The sequence below is a fragment of the Xenopus laevis genome, chromosome 1L (assembly GCF_017654675.1).
Source record: "Xenopus laevis strain J_2021 chromosome 1L, Xenopus_laevis_v10.1, whole genome shotgun sequence".
In the NCBI taxonomy this organism is placed as follows: domain Eukaryota; kingdom Metazoa; phylum Chordata; class Amphibia; order Anura; family Pipidae; genus Xenopus; species Xenopus laevis.
This window is the reverse complement of record NC_054371.1, coordinates 213,455,878-213,471,975: the sequence shown is the minus strand read 5'-3', so window position 1 is coordinate 213,471,975 and position 16,098 is coordinate 213,455,878. Positions and strand designations below refer to the sequence as shown.

Below are 16,098 nucleotides of genomic sequence, written 5' to 3'. Positions count from 1 at the left end.
ATCCTTTCTGTAATTCTGAGCTTTCTGGATTACGGATTTCCAGATAAAGGATCCCATACCTGTACTGGAAAAATTTGCACTCAGCCAGTAATCTATAGCAGCCAATCAATGATTAGCATTTGTTTTCAGCTGAAGTTGAAGAATTACAGCGAAATTGATTACTATGGGTTAACACACCGTGCAATGAAATATCTCATTATATTCTTATACAGGAATGGAATCCTCAGGGCCCAAGATTTACCGAATAAGGGGTTTTGCCAGAATCTGAATTGATCATAAAAGTGTGAAATCACTGAGATCCATGACTATGGGAAAGTACAAAACAGGTCACAGAATTCAAGGCAATGTAATAAAGTAATAATAAAGTAGGGGGTTGTTTATGTCTTTGTCTCACCATTTATTTCACAGATCAGCAGGGGTGTAACTACAGAGGAAACAGACCCTGTGGCTGCCGGGGGGCACATAAGGTACAGGGGGTCCCATGAGACCCGAATAAAGGGCAGTGGCTGTGTAGTCATGGGGGCAGCCATTCAAACTGGTCACACCCCCTAATTACCATGGTTATTTTACAAAATTAGACAGGTTATGAAAGTTTTTCCAGTTATTACAGTTTTGCTGATGAAGGTGAATTGCCCTTTAAGCTGTGAGTCTAACTTCTCCCAAGGGACCTGTTACCTTTTATTGTTACAATTACTCATTTGCTTATCTCAAAATTGTTACACAAGTATCTTTATCTGCTGCTGTGGCTGTTCTGGGCTCTCTGCCAAAAGCCAATTAAGTAAGAAACTTTGTTTCTTTTTTTTCCTGGCTGTTCAGTGCAGAGAAAAACAGACTTTCCAGTACAAACGAGGGACTGCGAGTTGAGCTGTCAAAAGAGGGACTGTCCCTCTAAAAACGGGACAGTTGGGAGGTATGCAGTTTTACCAGTGCAGGGCAACACTGCATTATATTTATAAATTTTCTTCCCGCTGCTTCCTTTCCCAGTCTATGCAGGGGAGCTGGCGGCACCTAGTACACTGCGCTGTAGGACAGGAACCAATCAGCAGCTAGGCTGACCTGAAGCCTGTCTTTGCTTGTGTGACTGCAGGGCTGTGATTGGCTGTCCCCGTCCTACTGTGCTTCTGGCAGGGGCCATTAGAACATGCCCACCCCTGATTTGAAACTTGGACAGGAACAGTAGTAGATCTATACGGAGCTCCAATTAAATGGCAATTTTTGAAGATAATATTAATTGTTCGCCCAAGCAAAACCAGCACTATGTATTGTTCATTATTGCCTACAAAATTAGTTTTTTTACATATCTAATATGTCTCCTTTAATAAACATATAGAAGGAGGGTGAGTCTAACTAGACACTAATTCACTGTATCCAAGGGTTTATTCCATGTACAATAACACCAGAACATGAGCACTGATACTCCTATTATATATATTATCTCCCAGAACACCAGGCAGGATAAATACACAGCCAACGTTATGTATAATACAGTCAGGAACACATTGCAGAACAAATACAATGGCAGGTCCGTGTATCATATCTTTGTCTTGGGGGTTGTTAGAATTTCATTAGTGTTATAGGATACAGTTATGGAATCCGTTATCCGGAAGACCCGTTATCCAGAAAGCAATGGAAAGGCTATCTCCCATAGACTACATTTTAGCCAAATTTTAAAAAAAGGTATTTCATTTATTTGTTAATAATAAAACAGTAGCTTGTACTCGATCCCAACTAAGATATAATTAATCCTTACTGGAAGCAAAACCAGCCTATTGGGTTTATTTAATGTTTACATGATTTTCTAGTAGACTTAGTATGAAGATCCATTCTACGGAAAACCCCAGGTCTCCGGCATTCTGGATAACAGATCCCATACCTGTTTATGTTTAAATCTACTTTTTTGCTTTGCCAAAAATATAGTTTGAGAGAATAAAAAGGGTATTCCCTGTATATATTCCCTGTATAGTGGACGGATATCTGCAGATTCATGTCAGCAGAATTATTGCTGTGATATTATTACTTGCATGCCAGCCTTAAAAAACATAGCTGTGACCTTGAATCAGCAGGAATAAGTAATAATTCTGTTCCTGAACTTTCCCCTGTGCCAAGTCTTGATTTGTATTTTATTGGTTTCTGATCTGCTGTTTTCTCCTGTCTGCTGCTCTTAATGTGAATATGCCTTTGGCTCCCACTGGGAGTAATACAATGTATTAGTGTCCTTCTGCAGTTATATGAATCTCATTATAATACACCCTCTTTCATATATATACACAAAAGCCATGAATATCTTGTAAACAGTCGCGATCCTAGAGGGGGCGGGCCCTGGTGCGTGACGCGCAGCAGGGCCCCGCCCCCTCCGTACGACCGCATTTTCAGCGGCGAATGGATTGCCGGGGGGTCCTGAGGGGGTGCGGGCCCTGGCCTGCTCGCACCCCCTGCTCCCCCGGTAGTTCCACCACTGCTTGTAAATTATATCCTTATAAACGGTGAGTTCTGATGTCATCCGTTATAAACATTGAGTTCTGATGTCATTTCGGTCACATGACTCACTGAAATTTGTGTATTATAATAAATAAAGTAAAATCTGAGGCTATTAGAAGTTACCTCGGAGTTCCATGACCTGTATAAAAACACTCGGCCTTCGGCCTCGTGTTTTTATATGGTCATGAAACTCCTCGGTAACTAATAATATCCTTATATTTTCCAAGAGGGGGTACTTTATTCACTATATATACTGTATATAATGATACTTATACTGTAAGAGACTATCAGTGTATATTGGCTGCAACAATAGCCCATCTTTCATATTAAATAAATCTCTTTTTAATATACTCTCTGCATTAAATTCTAGTTGTTTTAATTATATTTGGAGACTGTCAACTTTTGTATTTGTTTCAGTCTACTTTTACTTGATTTCTCAACAGTCTCCAAACAGAAAACCATCTAAAAGTAAAGGGTTATTTATGTGCTGTCTCTGAAATATCTTGTGTTGTTATCATGCATCAAAAAAACTCCTCTAATTGGATAATGTCCCAAACTTCCAGGGCAGCAATGTGGTCAGCAACAAGACATCTAACCTGGTTGGCCTGGAAGTTCAGTCAGATGTATTGTCTAAAATCCTTTGTCTTGAGCAAAATGTGTCATCCTAGAAAATCAGATCTTGGGGTAAGACAGGCTTCCCAACTATAGTCAGGTGATCCCACTGGTGTCTAATAAAAGGGCAGCCAAGTTTGGGAGTTTTACTTTGAAAGCAGCAAGTAAGTTGCAGGTAAAACTTAGTCCCTTTATAAAATGTATAATGAAGCAATAGAATTCTTAATGAATCAGATGAAAATTAAGTGTAGGACTGGCCAGATGACGTAGTTGGCCAGCTTAAATATATTGCAATATATGGACAAACAATCCCTGTTTTGTTTAAAGGGTAAGGCATTTTTTAGTAGCAGTGTGCACAAAATGTCTCTGTCTTAAATATATTGATAATGGGTTGAGTGCAGAGGAATCTTGTATTTGACTATATGTAAGACAGGCTTGTGTTTGTAGAAGGAGTCAAGGGCTCATTTATCAATATCATGCCTATAATTAAGGGAACTTTTCCCGAAAACGCGTAAGGCAATGCTGTTACCTTGATATGCTACAATAAACCTCCTCATATTCATCTGGAGTGCCGCCTGTATTGCTCATTTGGACTCATTTATCAATACTTGTATGGGACCTGTTTTTTATAACCCCCTAAGTCTACTAGAAAATCATGAAAACATGAAATAAACCCAATAGGCTGGTTGTGCTTCCAATAAGGATTAATTATATCTTAGTTGGGATCAAGTACAAGCTACTGTTTTATTATTACAGAGAAAAAAAATATTTTTTTTAAAAAAAATAATGGAATCTATGGGAGATGGCCTTTCTGTAATTCGGAGCTTTCTGGATAACGGGTTTCCAGATAACGGATCCCATACCTGTACTGAAAAAATTTGCCAGTAATCTATAGCAGCCAATCAATGATTAGAATTTGTTTTCAGCTGAAGTTGAAGAATTATAGCGAAATTGATTACTATGGGTTAACACACCGCGCAATGAAATATCTCATTATATTCTTATACAGGAATGGAATCCTCAGGGCCCAAGATTTACCGAATAAGGGGTTTTGCCAGAATCAGAATTGATCATAAAAGTGTGAAATCACTGAGATCCATGACTATGGGAAAGTACAAAACAGGTCACAGAATTCAAGGCAATGTAATACTGAAGTGGGGTTTGTTTATGTCTTTGTCTCACAATTTCTTTCACAGATCAGCAGGGGTGGAACTACAGACCCTGTGGCTGCAGGGGGGGGGCAGATAAGGTACAGGGGGTACCATGAAGCCCAAATAAAGGGCAGTTTCAATATATATTGGTAAAACTGGATATTGATATATAAAACCTATGTTAATTTGCTAATATGCCACTGCAGATCACTATTTATTTGTATATACATCGAGGGGTTATTTATGGTTCTGTACATTGTATGACTTTTTTTTTAACTTCATCTATGTGCCCCCCATAGGCCCCCTCTGATGCTGGAGTCCTGGGAGAACCCGGTTTTTGAACTGCCCTAAAACTGGCCCTGTTAAAGGGGGGTTGTTCACTTTTAAATTAACGTTTAGCATGATGTAGAGAGGGATATTCTGAGACAATTTGCAATTGGTTTTCACTTTTTATTATTTGTGGTTTTTTGAGTTATTTAGCTTTTTATTCAGCAGCTCTCCAGTTTGCAGATTGAGCAATCTGGTTGCTAGGGTCCAAATTACCCTAGCAACCATGCGTTGATTTGAATAAGAGACTGGAATATGAATAGTAGAGGCCTGAATAGAAAGATGAGTAATTAAAAAGTAGAAGCAACAATAAATGTGAAGCCTTACAGAGCATTTGGCTTTAGATGGGGTCAGCGACCCCCATTTGAAAACTGGAAAAGTGTCAGAAGAATGGCAAATAATTCAAATACTATAAAAAAAAAGAAATAATCAAGGCGAATTGAAAAGTTGCTTAGAATTAGTCATTCTAGAACATACTAAAACGGTGAACCACCCATTTAATCATACTTTTCTTTTAAAATCATATTTATCTCATGGTGATATCATCATTTATCAGATGGACCAGTAGATAAATAAGGAAAAGAGCCCAGCGCTAACTCTTTCATGTTCATAAGGGCCAATTCCATCACTGCCAGCAGAAACTCATTCTCTACACGCCCGAGATATATAACGTCTGCGACTTCTGCTGACAATACATTAGGAGGCACATTTATCAAGGGTCGAATTTCAAATTCAAATGAGTTCTTTTTAAACTCCCTTAAATTCGAATATACTCAAAATTCGACTGGGGGGTACATTAAGGAAACAATCGAATATCTTAAACTCGGACAAATTTTACAGAATCAAAAACTTGAATTGAATTAGAATCAAATTCGATCAAACTCCCATTGACTTATACATGAATTCGGCAGATTTTAGTTGGTGAATAGTCGAATTCGAATTCTTAAAGGGCCAGAGTATGATAAATCTCAAAAATCTTATTTTAATTTCTTTAAAAACTTGAATCAAGTTTGGATAATTCCCTAGTCGAATTTGACAGTTTTGACCATATAAAAAACTCAACCCTTAGGGTCAGGGCACACATTCAGATTAGTCGCCCGGTGACAAATCTCCTCTTCTTCGGGGCGACCAGCTAGAATGTAGATTGTGCGGTGGGATGGCATTCTGAGTGATTCGTTTTCTGAAATCGCCCTCGTGAGGCAACTTTGGGCGACTTCGGAAAACGAATCGCTCGGAGTGCAATTTTGCCGTGCGATTTACATTTAAGCCGGCGAATTTGACCCATTTCGCTTCGCCACGAAATTCACAAAACGGGCGAAAAATTCATGAAAGCGAATTGTGATGCCAGCGACATTTGACGCCCATTAAAGTCAATGGCTGTCTGTAAACTTTTCTGGCGGATTTATTCCCCGGATGTTAAAAGCGGAAATTCGCGCCTGGCGAAAAAATGTGCCCATCACTACAGGGGAGGCATTTCGGGGAGATTAGTCGCCCCGAAGAAGAGGAGATTTGTCGCCCCTGAATCTGCCTGTATACCCTGACCCTTAATAAATTTGCCCCTAGGTGTCTCTTCACGTACACAGCACTGATGTCAGACTTGGCCTTTGCTGTTCCTGCTATTGATCAATGGTCTTGTGTTGCAGTTTGTTATACACGAGAGGGATATTTACTGGCTGCCATGTGTATTCAGCAAGTGATACTACAGGTGGAGTGTCTGAAATAGAAGAAAGAGTACAAGAATAGCCCCTCCGACAGCATAAATCAAACACACGCCGGTTTACAAATCATAACACAACTGAAAGGAAAGTTATAGGCATCTCCTTGGCTGCAGCTGGAACAACAGGAGACTATTAATGGGCAGGAAATAGGGATAAATGTCAGATAACATTGTGATCACATTATACTTTTCTTATACGATTAGGGCCATGATGCACAGGGGTTTCCCTCTGAGAACTGCAACACGACTTTATTATTAAAGGCCTGTCCTCACCAAAGAAAAAAGAAACAAAACCAGACGGCTTCTGTCCCAGCTCCTTGCCAAAGCCGAGCATCGGAAGCCGCAGCAGCCAGCAGTAACATTTCATACCTTGTACTGATGATTACCCAGGATTCCTTATTATTCCTTTATATTTAAACACTGCCATTTATTCCTCATTAGTACATGGCCCAAAAGCACGGAAAGGGCCTTAAAGGGGATGTAAAGGCAAAAAAATAAAATCCCATTTTTACTTTCTTTAATGAAAAAGAAACCTATCTAAATATTCTTTCATTAAAAAATATGTACCGTTTTTATAAGAAACCTGACCTTGCAGTGAAATTCTCCCTTCGTTTTACTTGCTCTGACAGCTGCAGTTAGGAAACTTCAGACGGTCCTTAACTGCTGTGCAGGGAAACAATTATACTTTCAAACGACAGGGGGAGCCCCCCCCCCCACCTTACTTCCCAGAACTCAAGCAGCTTTGTTTGTTTCCCTGTAACAACTGTGTAGATTTGTATCCACAGACGCAGTGCAGTCTGTATATTCTGATTATTAATCAGTCTTGCTGTATCAGCTTCTATGACAGATATTATTTGACTTGTGCTGTTTTGATAATTTATGACGTTCCCTAAGCTTAACCTCCCAACTGAAGCCCAGACAACACTGAGCATGTGCATAGTCTTGGTCTTGCAAAGATGTTTAACAAAATTACAAGATGACAACCCCCTGCGCCAACTTTAAAAGCATAAATCATTTGTTTAATTAGGCTTCTGGTGGAGTCAGTTCATGTTTATATTTAGTATACAAAATACAACATTTCTAACATTATTCTATTTTAAATAGGGAAGCACTGAATTCAGGATTCGGTTCGGGATTCGGTTCAGGATTCGGCCTTTTTCAGCAGGATTCGGCTGAATCCTTCTGCCTGGCCCAACCGAATCCGAATTTGCCTATGCAAATTAGGGATGGGGAGGGAAATCGCGTGACTTTTTGTCCCAAAACAAGGAAGTAAAAAAAAAATTCCCCTTCCCACCCCTAATTAGGGTTCGGATTCGGTTCGGTATTCGGCCGAATCTTTCACAAAGGATTTGGGGGTTCGGCCGAATCCAAAATAGTGGATTCGGTGCATCCCTAATTTTAACTTTAGTTGCCTTTTAAAGGGGTAATTTACATTTAAGTTAAATTCTAAGCAACTTTTCAATTGGTCCTCATTTATTTTTTTATAGTTTTTTAAATTATTTGCTGCCTTCTCCTGATTCTTTCCCGATCTAAAAAAACAAATGTTCTTGCTACTTTTTATTACTCAGGCCCTCTCCTATTTATATCCCAGTCTCTTATTCAAATAAATGCATGGTTACTAGGGTAATTTGGACCCTAGCAACCAGATGGCTGAAATTGCAAACTGGAGAGCCGCTGAACAAAAAGTTAAATAACTCAAAAACCACAAATAATACAAAATGAAAACCAATTGCAAATTGTCTCAGAATATCACTGTCTACATCATATTACAAATGTATTTGAAGTTGAACAACCCCTTTACAGATAGATGAAGGTAAGATTTAACATTAACACACAATTTATGTTATGTTTGCTCTGATGTCTACACTAACTGAAAATGAAAAAAAGTGAGAAAAAAATACATTTTCGAGAAATATGTTTCAATAAAACAACTGTTTCCCAAACTAAGTGGCCAGCAGTTGCGCCTTTCTTCATACAGTACAAGAATGGATTCCCATGCGCTGGCAATGCACCTGCTACTTACAGTATGAGTCACGTTATTTCCCTGAAACACTGGCATTAATGGGATATTAAACTATTACAAAGTAGTAACATATGTTGCCACGTTTGTGCTGAAAGAACCAGCGTGTGTTTATGCTGTTAACTGTCTATTATTTCATCCTTGCCAAAGAGACATCTGTAGTGCCAGCCTGGGGTCTGTGGATAGCGCTTATCTACCAAACTGCCACTCTCCAATCAACAATAATTCATTTATCTTTTAAATTCTCCTAAGGAATAATACCTATGTCTGCATATTCTGATGGTATGTCTCTATACTGGCTATATTAACACCTACGTCTCTACTATAGAAAGTAGGGTTGCCACCTTTTGAAACTGTGGAGCCCGGGCAAGGGGGCGGACCGTGACGTCAGGGGGCGGGGTCGTGATAGAGATGGACGTGTACATGACATCAGGGGCGGGGCTATGACGATCGGCTAATTGCCGTGTCAATCAAGGGAATCCAGAAAACCGGGCAGAAAGTTTTGAGCCCTTCAAAATACCGGGTCAAAACTGGACAGGTGGCAACCCAAATGGAAAGTGTAATTGAAAGGGGTATTATACACCTGTACAGGTATGGGATCCGTTATCCTGAAACCCGTTATCCTTTTAATCAAATAACTTGGATTTTTAAAATTGAGCATTTTTCTCTGTAATAATAAAACAGTAGCTTGTACTTGATCCCAACTAAGATATAATTAATCCTTATTAGAGGGGAAATCAATCCTATTGGGTTTATTTCATTTTTAATTCAATTTAAGTAGACTTAATTTATGGAAATCCAAATAATGGAAAGATCCCTTATCCTGAAAACTCCAGGTCCCGAGCATTCTGGATAACAGGCAATGTCGGACTGGCCCACTGGGATACAAGGAAAACTCCCGGTGGGCCCAGGTGTCAGTGGCCCTCATGCTGCTAAACATTTGGCCTATTTCATGGCCATTTCCTAATCTATGAGAAGAAAGAGGATAAATAGATGGAAAAATAGAGTATAGTAGGTAAAGAAAAGACACTAGGAGAATAAAGGTTGAGTGAGGGAGAAAGAAAAATAGTTCAGAGTGGGCCCCTGGTCAAAGCTTTTTGGGTGGGCCCCTGGCGTCCCAGTCCGACATGGAAAACAGGTCCTATACCTGTAGAACATTTTACATCATGAGTATAAAAATATGCTGCAAATGTATTTTAATTAATATTGGTACCTGTTAAAGCTTCTAATAAAAGACAATAAGAATTTCCATAGTTATTATACAGATCGGATAATTGTTTTTATAACACAATACCAACCTCTCCTTCTCCCTGAGCTCTGTATAAACAAACCATTCTCCTCCCCCATGCTTGTGCAGGAGTGTGGCCCAGTAACTGGAAATATTCTAAATAAAAGTTACTGTATGTATGGCACAATATTGTATAAGACAGAGTCAGTGTGGAGAATAACAGGGGTTGTGTTGGCTGAGGATGGAAAAGCCAGTGCAAGTATTTGGAATGATTATGTATTAGAGAGTGAGCTTTTTGTCGAGGAAATGAGAGCCAAGAAGTGAGCTGGTACAGCTGAGTGAGAGAGAGTTGAAGAGGAGTTAGATATTTTTCTTTATATGGATTACGTTGCCCTAATAGTAGATGAAGCACAATATAAAGAGTTTGCTCTTTTCTTTCATTGTGTCATTTAGACTGGCAGGGGACCAGTTTTTTCTAGTATCAGAGGAATTAACTATAATTTGTTTGTTGCATATGCCGTCTAAAACTAAAAGCACCCTCATTTTTGTGCAAAACCCTGCTTTGAATAAAACACAGGCAATTACAAGTATGGGATCCATTATCCCGAAAGATTTGAGAAGGTTTCTAATTTTTTTCCTAAGCAGAAGAACATCAGAGCAGCCTCTTTCTTTCTCCTGACAACTTCCTTGACTACTTGGTGGTCAGACTGGTGGGAAAATGACCAGCAGGTGGCGCTGTTGTAACAAAATTAATTTATGTTAACAGTACATGTATCCTTTAATATCTTGGAATTATAAATAAAAAATGAATGTACATTGCAAAAAGTGCTTAGAACAGCACCCTCATTCATTTTACATTCACTTATTTTTAAGGTTTACTTATCCTTTAAGGCCTCCTTCCGCTGCCTGTGACTTTAAGGGGCAGATTTATTAAGGTTTGAATTGGAAATACGAATTTGAGTTTTCGAGTTGGATTATTGGTCAAAACTCACCAATTCGAGTTGGGAATAATCCAAACTTGAATTTAAATTCGAATTTATCATACCTGGACCCTGGGAACAATTCGAATTCGACTATTCGCCACCTAAAACCTGCCGAGTTCATGTAGAAGTCAATGGCAGAGGTCCAGTGAGCCATTTGAATATGTTAATAGCCTTCCTGACTCTTGAGTTTTTTTCGGAGAAAAAAACTCAATTCGAGTTTAGTCTTATTTGATTTGAGTTTTCTGGCCGGTAATATTCATTCGAGTTTTAGACGTTCAATTATTTTCTTAAATAACATCCCAGTCGAATAGTGAGCCTCTACGTGGCAGAGCTGAAATTAGCAGATCCCAGATGGATAACTAGACCTGCCATGATGGATCTTTATATAAGAATCATAATAGTCATTTAATAGTTGTACTTTGCTTTTCTTCGTCAGCCATACTGTAGTGTAGCATTGGTAGTGCAGCTGTAGCACAGAAGTGCCATATTGTGAAAGCAGGGCCATGTTTATAGAAGGAATTTAAGTCCAATTTGTTTGTATTTCATTGATTTCTAGTTTACATTGAGCAAAAATAAAACTGGGCAGGGCTGTGACTTATTTAGAAATGAGTTGATCCACCTACGTCAGTTACAGCGACACTGACGCCATGAAACCCCATTGTGTTGTAAATATTAAGACAAAGGATTTGCATTTTACATGGAGTGCAAGAATAATAAATCAAATCACTCCTAAACAACCCCTCCAAACAGAAAAATGTATAGGTATTCTTACAATCGACAATGTATTCCTTTATTTTCTTTTTATTTACTTTACTTAATATTTTTATATTTTTTTTTTTTGATGCCGCTCAAAAGCCAACAAAAAAGTAGTAAACGAGACTGAAGTGATTTTGTAAGCATGTTCTGCTTAGATTTGTCAGCATTTTACTATTGAGCAGCAACTAAACAGTTGGTAAATTTCCCAGGAGAGAGCAGGGAGCTGATTCGTCAATTGACTGTCACTCTTTGGATATCTAAAACTTAAAAGAAAAATATCAATGTAAAATTGCTCAGAATGCTCTTTTAAGGACTTTTTCCATTTGCATTTTTTTTCCACTTCAAAACGCTGTTTATTAACCGTTAATATAATGAATTTTCTAACAGCGCCTCCTCCTGGTCAGTTCTTCCAGGGAGAATATGTCCAGACGGAAAGCAGCAAACTGTTCTGATGTTATTTTTAGGGATGCACCAAATCCTCTATTTTGGATTTGGCCGAACCCCCGAATCCTTAGTGAAAGATTTGGCCGAATACCGAACCGGATCTGAAATCTAATTTGAATATGCAAATTAGGGGTGGGAAGGGGAAAAAATGTACTTCCTTGTTTTGTGACAAAAAGTCACGAGATTTCCCTCCTCACCCCTAATCTGCATATTAGATGAATCCGAATCGTGCTGAAAAAGGCTGAATCCTGTCCAAATCCCGAACCGAATCCTGGATTTTGTGCATTCCTAGTTATTTTGCTCAGGAAAGTCGTAAGAAAGGTCATCTCTCTCCTAAATTGAGCAACATCAGAAGAGTTTTCCGTTTACCTTCTGAACGTATTCTCGACTGTATAGTCAGAACAACTATCTTTGAAACTGTCGTAGTCAAGTACAGTGGAACCCCCATTTTACTTTTTCAGGGGACCAGAAAAAAGTGGTGTAAAATGTGGGAATGTAAAATCAGGGAGATGTATTTTGCATAATATATAGGTGGGACCACAAAAAAGGGATGAATAATAAAGGAAAACTTAAAATTAGGGGATAGAAAATCGAGGTTTCACTGAAACTTTTTTTATATTTGTTTAATTCAAGAAGTTTTTTGTTCCCATTTAAGACCCAGTGGCGCCCACAATTTTTTTCTGTATGTTTCGATGCCCTTTACCTCCACTATTCTGCTAGGCTCCAGCTAGGAGAGAGAGTTGAAGGCTTTAATCTGTTCACAAACGGTTAATAACGGGATACTTATAGAATAAAATCTAAAATCCAATTGGATGCAGATATTTTGTTCTTTACAGTTCCATTAATGCTACAAGACACTGATGCTGCAATGACCAAAAATGATCATCTCTAAGCAAATTAAGCAGCAATTACAGAAAAAAAAGCAAAGTATGTATTTTAGCTAATGTGACTTCCAGAACAAACACTTCCTATTCTCTGCACGCAAGCTTTAGTACTTATATATATATACATATATGAATGTCTTGGTTGTGGTTCCCATTTGAGCTAACCTAATTACATTTAATAGAGACACATCAGCAGTGTTGCACCTTTGTGTCCTGACCAGGCTCGATGGCTTTTATTGGCTTTACACTTGCTCAGGCTTTGTTAGAAGTACTTTAAATTGTCAAAATAATATTGTATCCCATGCACAAATATACCTAAATGTCTTGACCAATATAGTCTGCTGTGTAATGGACATCTTACCTCTTTTGATTCATATTAATTGTCAAAATGCCTATTGATTTGGATCACAAAAACTGGAAGCTACCATGTAAAATATGTTTAGAAAAGCTAAATATCCGAGAGCACAAAGCCACCCAGGGGGTGTGATATTAAAGGAGTGGTTCCCCTTTAAGTGTCAGGGCACACACCAAGATTCGGGAGATCTAGTCACCCGCCGATAAATCGGCTCTTCTTTGGGGCGACTTATCTCCCCGAACTGCCTTCCGCCGGCTAGAATTTAAATTGCTGGTGGGATGGCACTCGGAGCGCTTTGTTTTCAAAAGTCGCCCGAAGTTGCCTCACGAGGAAAATGAAGAATGAAGAAAATGAAGCAATCTGAGTGCCATCCAGCCGGCGATTTAGATTCTAGCTGCCGGGAGGCAGTTCGGGGGCATCTCCCCGAATCTTCGTGTGTGCCCTTACCGTTAAGTAACTTTTAGTATGACCCAGATATTGATAAGACAATTTGCAACTGGTCTTCATTTTTATAGTTTTTCAGTTAGCTTTTTGCTCAGCAGCTCTCTAGTTTGGTATTTCAGCAGCTATCTGGTTGCCAGGGTCTTATTTACCCTAGCAACCAGGCAGCGGTTTGAACGAGAGATAAACAAGGGCCTGCATAGAAAGATAAGGAATAAAAAGTAACAATAGCAATAGAATTGTAGACTGACCGAGCAAAACATTTTGGCTGCCTGGGTCAGCAACCCCCATTTGAAAGCTGGAAAGAGGAAGCCAAATAATTCAAAAACGATACAAAATAAATCATGAAAATCAATTGCAAAATTGCTAGTAATAGGTCATTATATAACATAGTAAAAGTTAACTTAAGGGTGAACAACACCTTTAAGTGGTACAGACGATACAATGATTGTTTTCCCATCTGCCTTAAAGGAAAACTATACCCCCCAAACAATGTAAAAGATACTGAGTAAAACAGCTCATATGTAAAACCCTGCTTCATGTAAATGAACCATTATCATAATAATATACTTTTTTAGTAGTATGTGCCATTGGGTAATCATAAATAGAAAATAAAAAATAAGGGCCGCCCCCTGAGATCGTAAGATTCACTGTGCACACATACAAACCACATGTAAGGTCACATGAGCCAATTAACAGACAGAGTTCTGCCTTTTGCTTCCTCACTTCTTCCTGTTACAGTTAGTGTTGTAGTATTTCTGGTCAGGTGATCTCTGAGGCAGCACAGATAGAGTCACGAAATGGTGGTTCAAGGCAAGAGATGTAAAAGGGCAATATTTATGTAAATATATATTCCAGTTTGGTAAGATTCTTTAAAATGTCATTCAATTTGATATAAACTATCTGTTGCTTAAGTATTCATTTTGGGGGTATAGTTTTCCTTTAAAGGAACAGTTCAGTGTAAAAATAAAAACTGGATACATAGGTCGTGCAAAATAAAAAAACTTTCTAATATAGTCAGTTAGCCAAAAAAATGTAATGTATAAAGGCTGGAGTGACTGGATGTGTAACATAATAGCCAGAACAATACTTCCTGCTTTTCAGCTCTAACTCTGAGTTTGTCAGCGGCTTGAAGGGGGGCCACATGGGACATAACTGTTCAGTGAATTTACAATTGATCCTCAGAATGCAGGTCAAATTAAAAAGCAAACAATTATGACCCTTATGGCCCTGCCTCGAGTCACTGATTGGGTACTGCCTGGTAACCAATCAGTGGAAACCAAGAGAGCTGAAAAGCAGGAAGTAGTGTTCTGGCTATTATGTTACACATCCAGTCACTCCAGCCTTTATACATTACATTTTTGGCTAACTAACTATATTAGAAACATTTTTTATTTTGCACAGCCTATCTATTTACCCAGTTTTATTTTTATACTGAACAATTCCTTTAAAGGCAAAATTGTAATGCAAATGCTGGCCAAGATGGCAATCGGAATCTCTGGGATGTTTTCTCCAGAGTTGTACGCTCTTTGGCATACCCTAAACTGGCCAGGGATGGAATGATGACAAAATATTTCCTTTCAGATTCCCACTTTCATTGGTTCTTAAATACATTACACAAGAATAGTAATAATGGTGAACATCACTAATCTAACTGTTCTTTCCATCGTATTGATATATATGAAGCCTATGTTCTAAATATGAAAAACATGTGATGCTGGAGTGAAAAGTAAAAACTTTGGAACTGTGGCAGTAACCCATGGCAACGAATTAGCAGTTAATTTCTACAAGACTACTGCTGTAAGAATAAGAAAAAAAATAGAACTGGTTGCTAAGAGTTACAAGGTTAAGGCAAATGGTTTTTAATAACCTTATTTCAAGCTGACTTTAAATTACAATAACTTTGCACTGATTAATTTTTTCCTTTTTGGGGTAAGTTAATGTTATCCTAATAACCTTAATAAATCACTATTTACATAACCCTGGAAATATGATTATTTACATATAATTTGTCTGAAACAGGAACTCGTGTCCCATTATTTTGAAAAGAGGCAAAAAAAAAACTGGAAGCATCGCAGGCTTCTGAAAATAACATTCATTTCTACTGTGTTGTTTCAGTATTGATGACAACCATATTGTAATGGAATGTCCAAATAATCAGGGAGTCTGTACTTGTAGGTTAAAGGAACATTTAGTCCTGTTCTTCCCGTTGGTACAAACACCAGTTCAAACTCATTGATTCCTGTCACTTTGGCTTTCGGGAGGAGCAGCTTTAGATAAAGGCTTCCAAATAATGAAGTAAAACTATAAGACAGAACTATAAGAAGTCTCAGCATTTAATAGTGTAATAGTGTTTCTCTTACCTGCGCCTTCATCTCATACAAAGCGGCGTCTCCTGGGGTTAACTGGATTGCTTCATCCCATTTTGTCAGAGCTTCTTTTTGTCTGCAAAACATCACAAGGAATTGCCTTTCAGTAAGTTCATACATGTGGGGGAATGATGGGAATCACTAGTCATGGCCCCTCACTGGATCATGGGGAGGTAATACCTCCGGCTGAAGTAGGACAAGCTGGTGGCAGCACTATTTAATTGGATTGGGGACAAACACGAAAAAATCTAGCAAAAAAAAAAATCTAGCAAAAATCCAAAATTTCCTGAATTGCACTATTTTTTCAGGCTTTTCCCCGAAAAGCCAGATTTT

General features: G+C 38.5%; 1 protein-coding gene across 1 annotated transcript in view; it reads right to left on the bottom strand.

The window, feature by feature from the left end:
• The window catches only part of ttc33.L (tetratricopeptide repeat domain 33 L homeolog), a 178,547-nt gene that overhangs the window by 59,571 nt on the left and 102,878 nt on the right, over nucleotides 1-16,098 (bottom strand). The window contains 1 exon segment of the mRNA NM_001095384.1: nucleotides 15,760-15,841. Coding sequence (NP_001088853.1) covers nucleotides 15,760-15,841 — 82 coding nt within the window.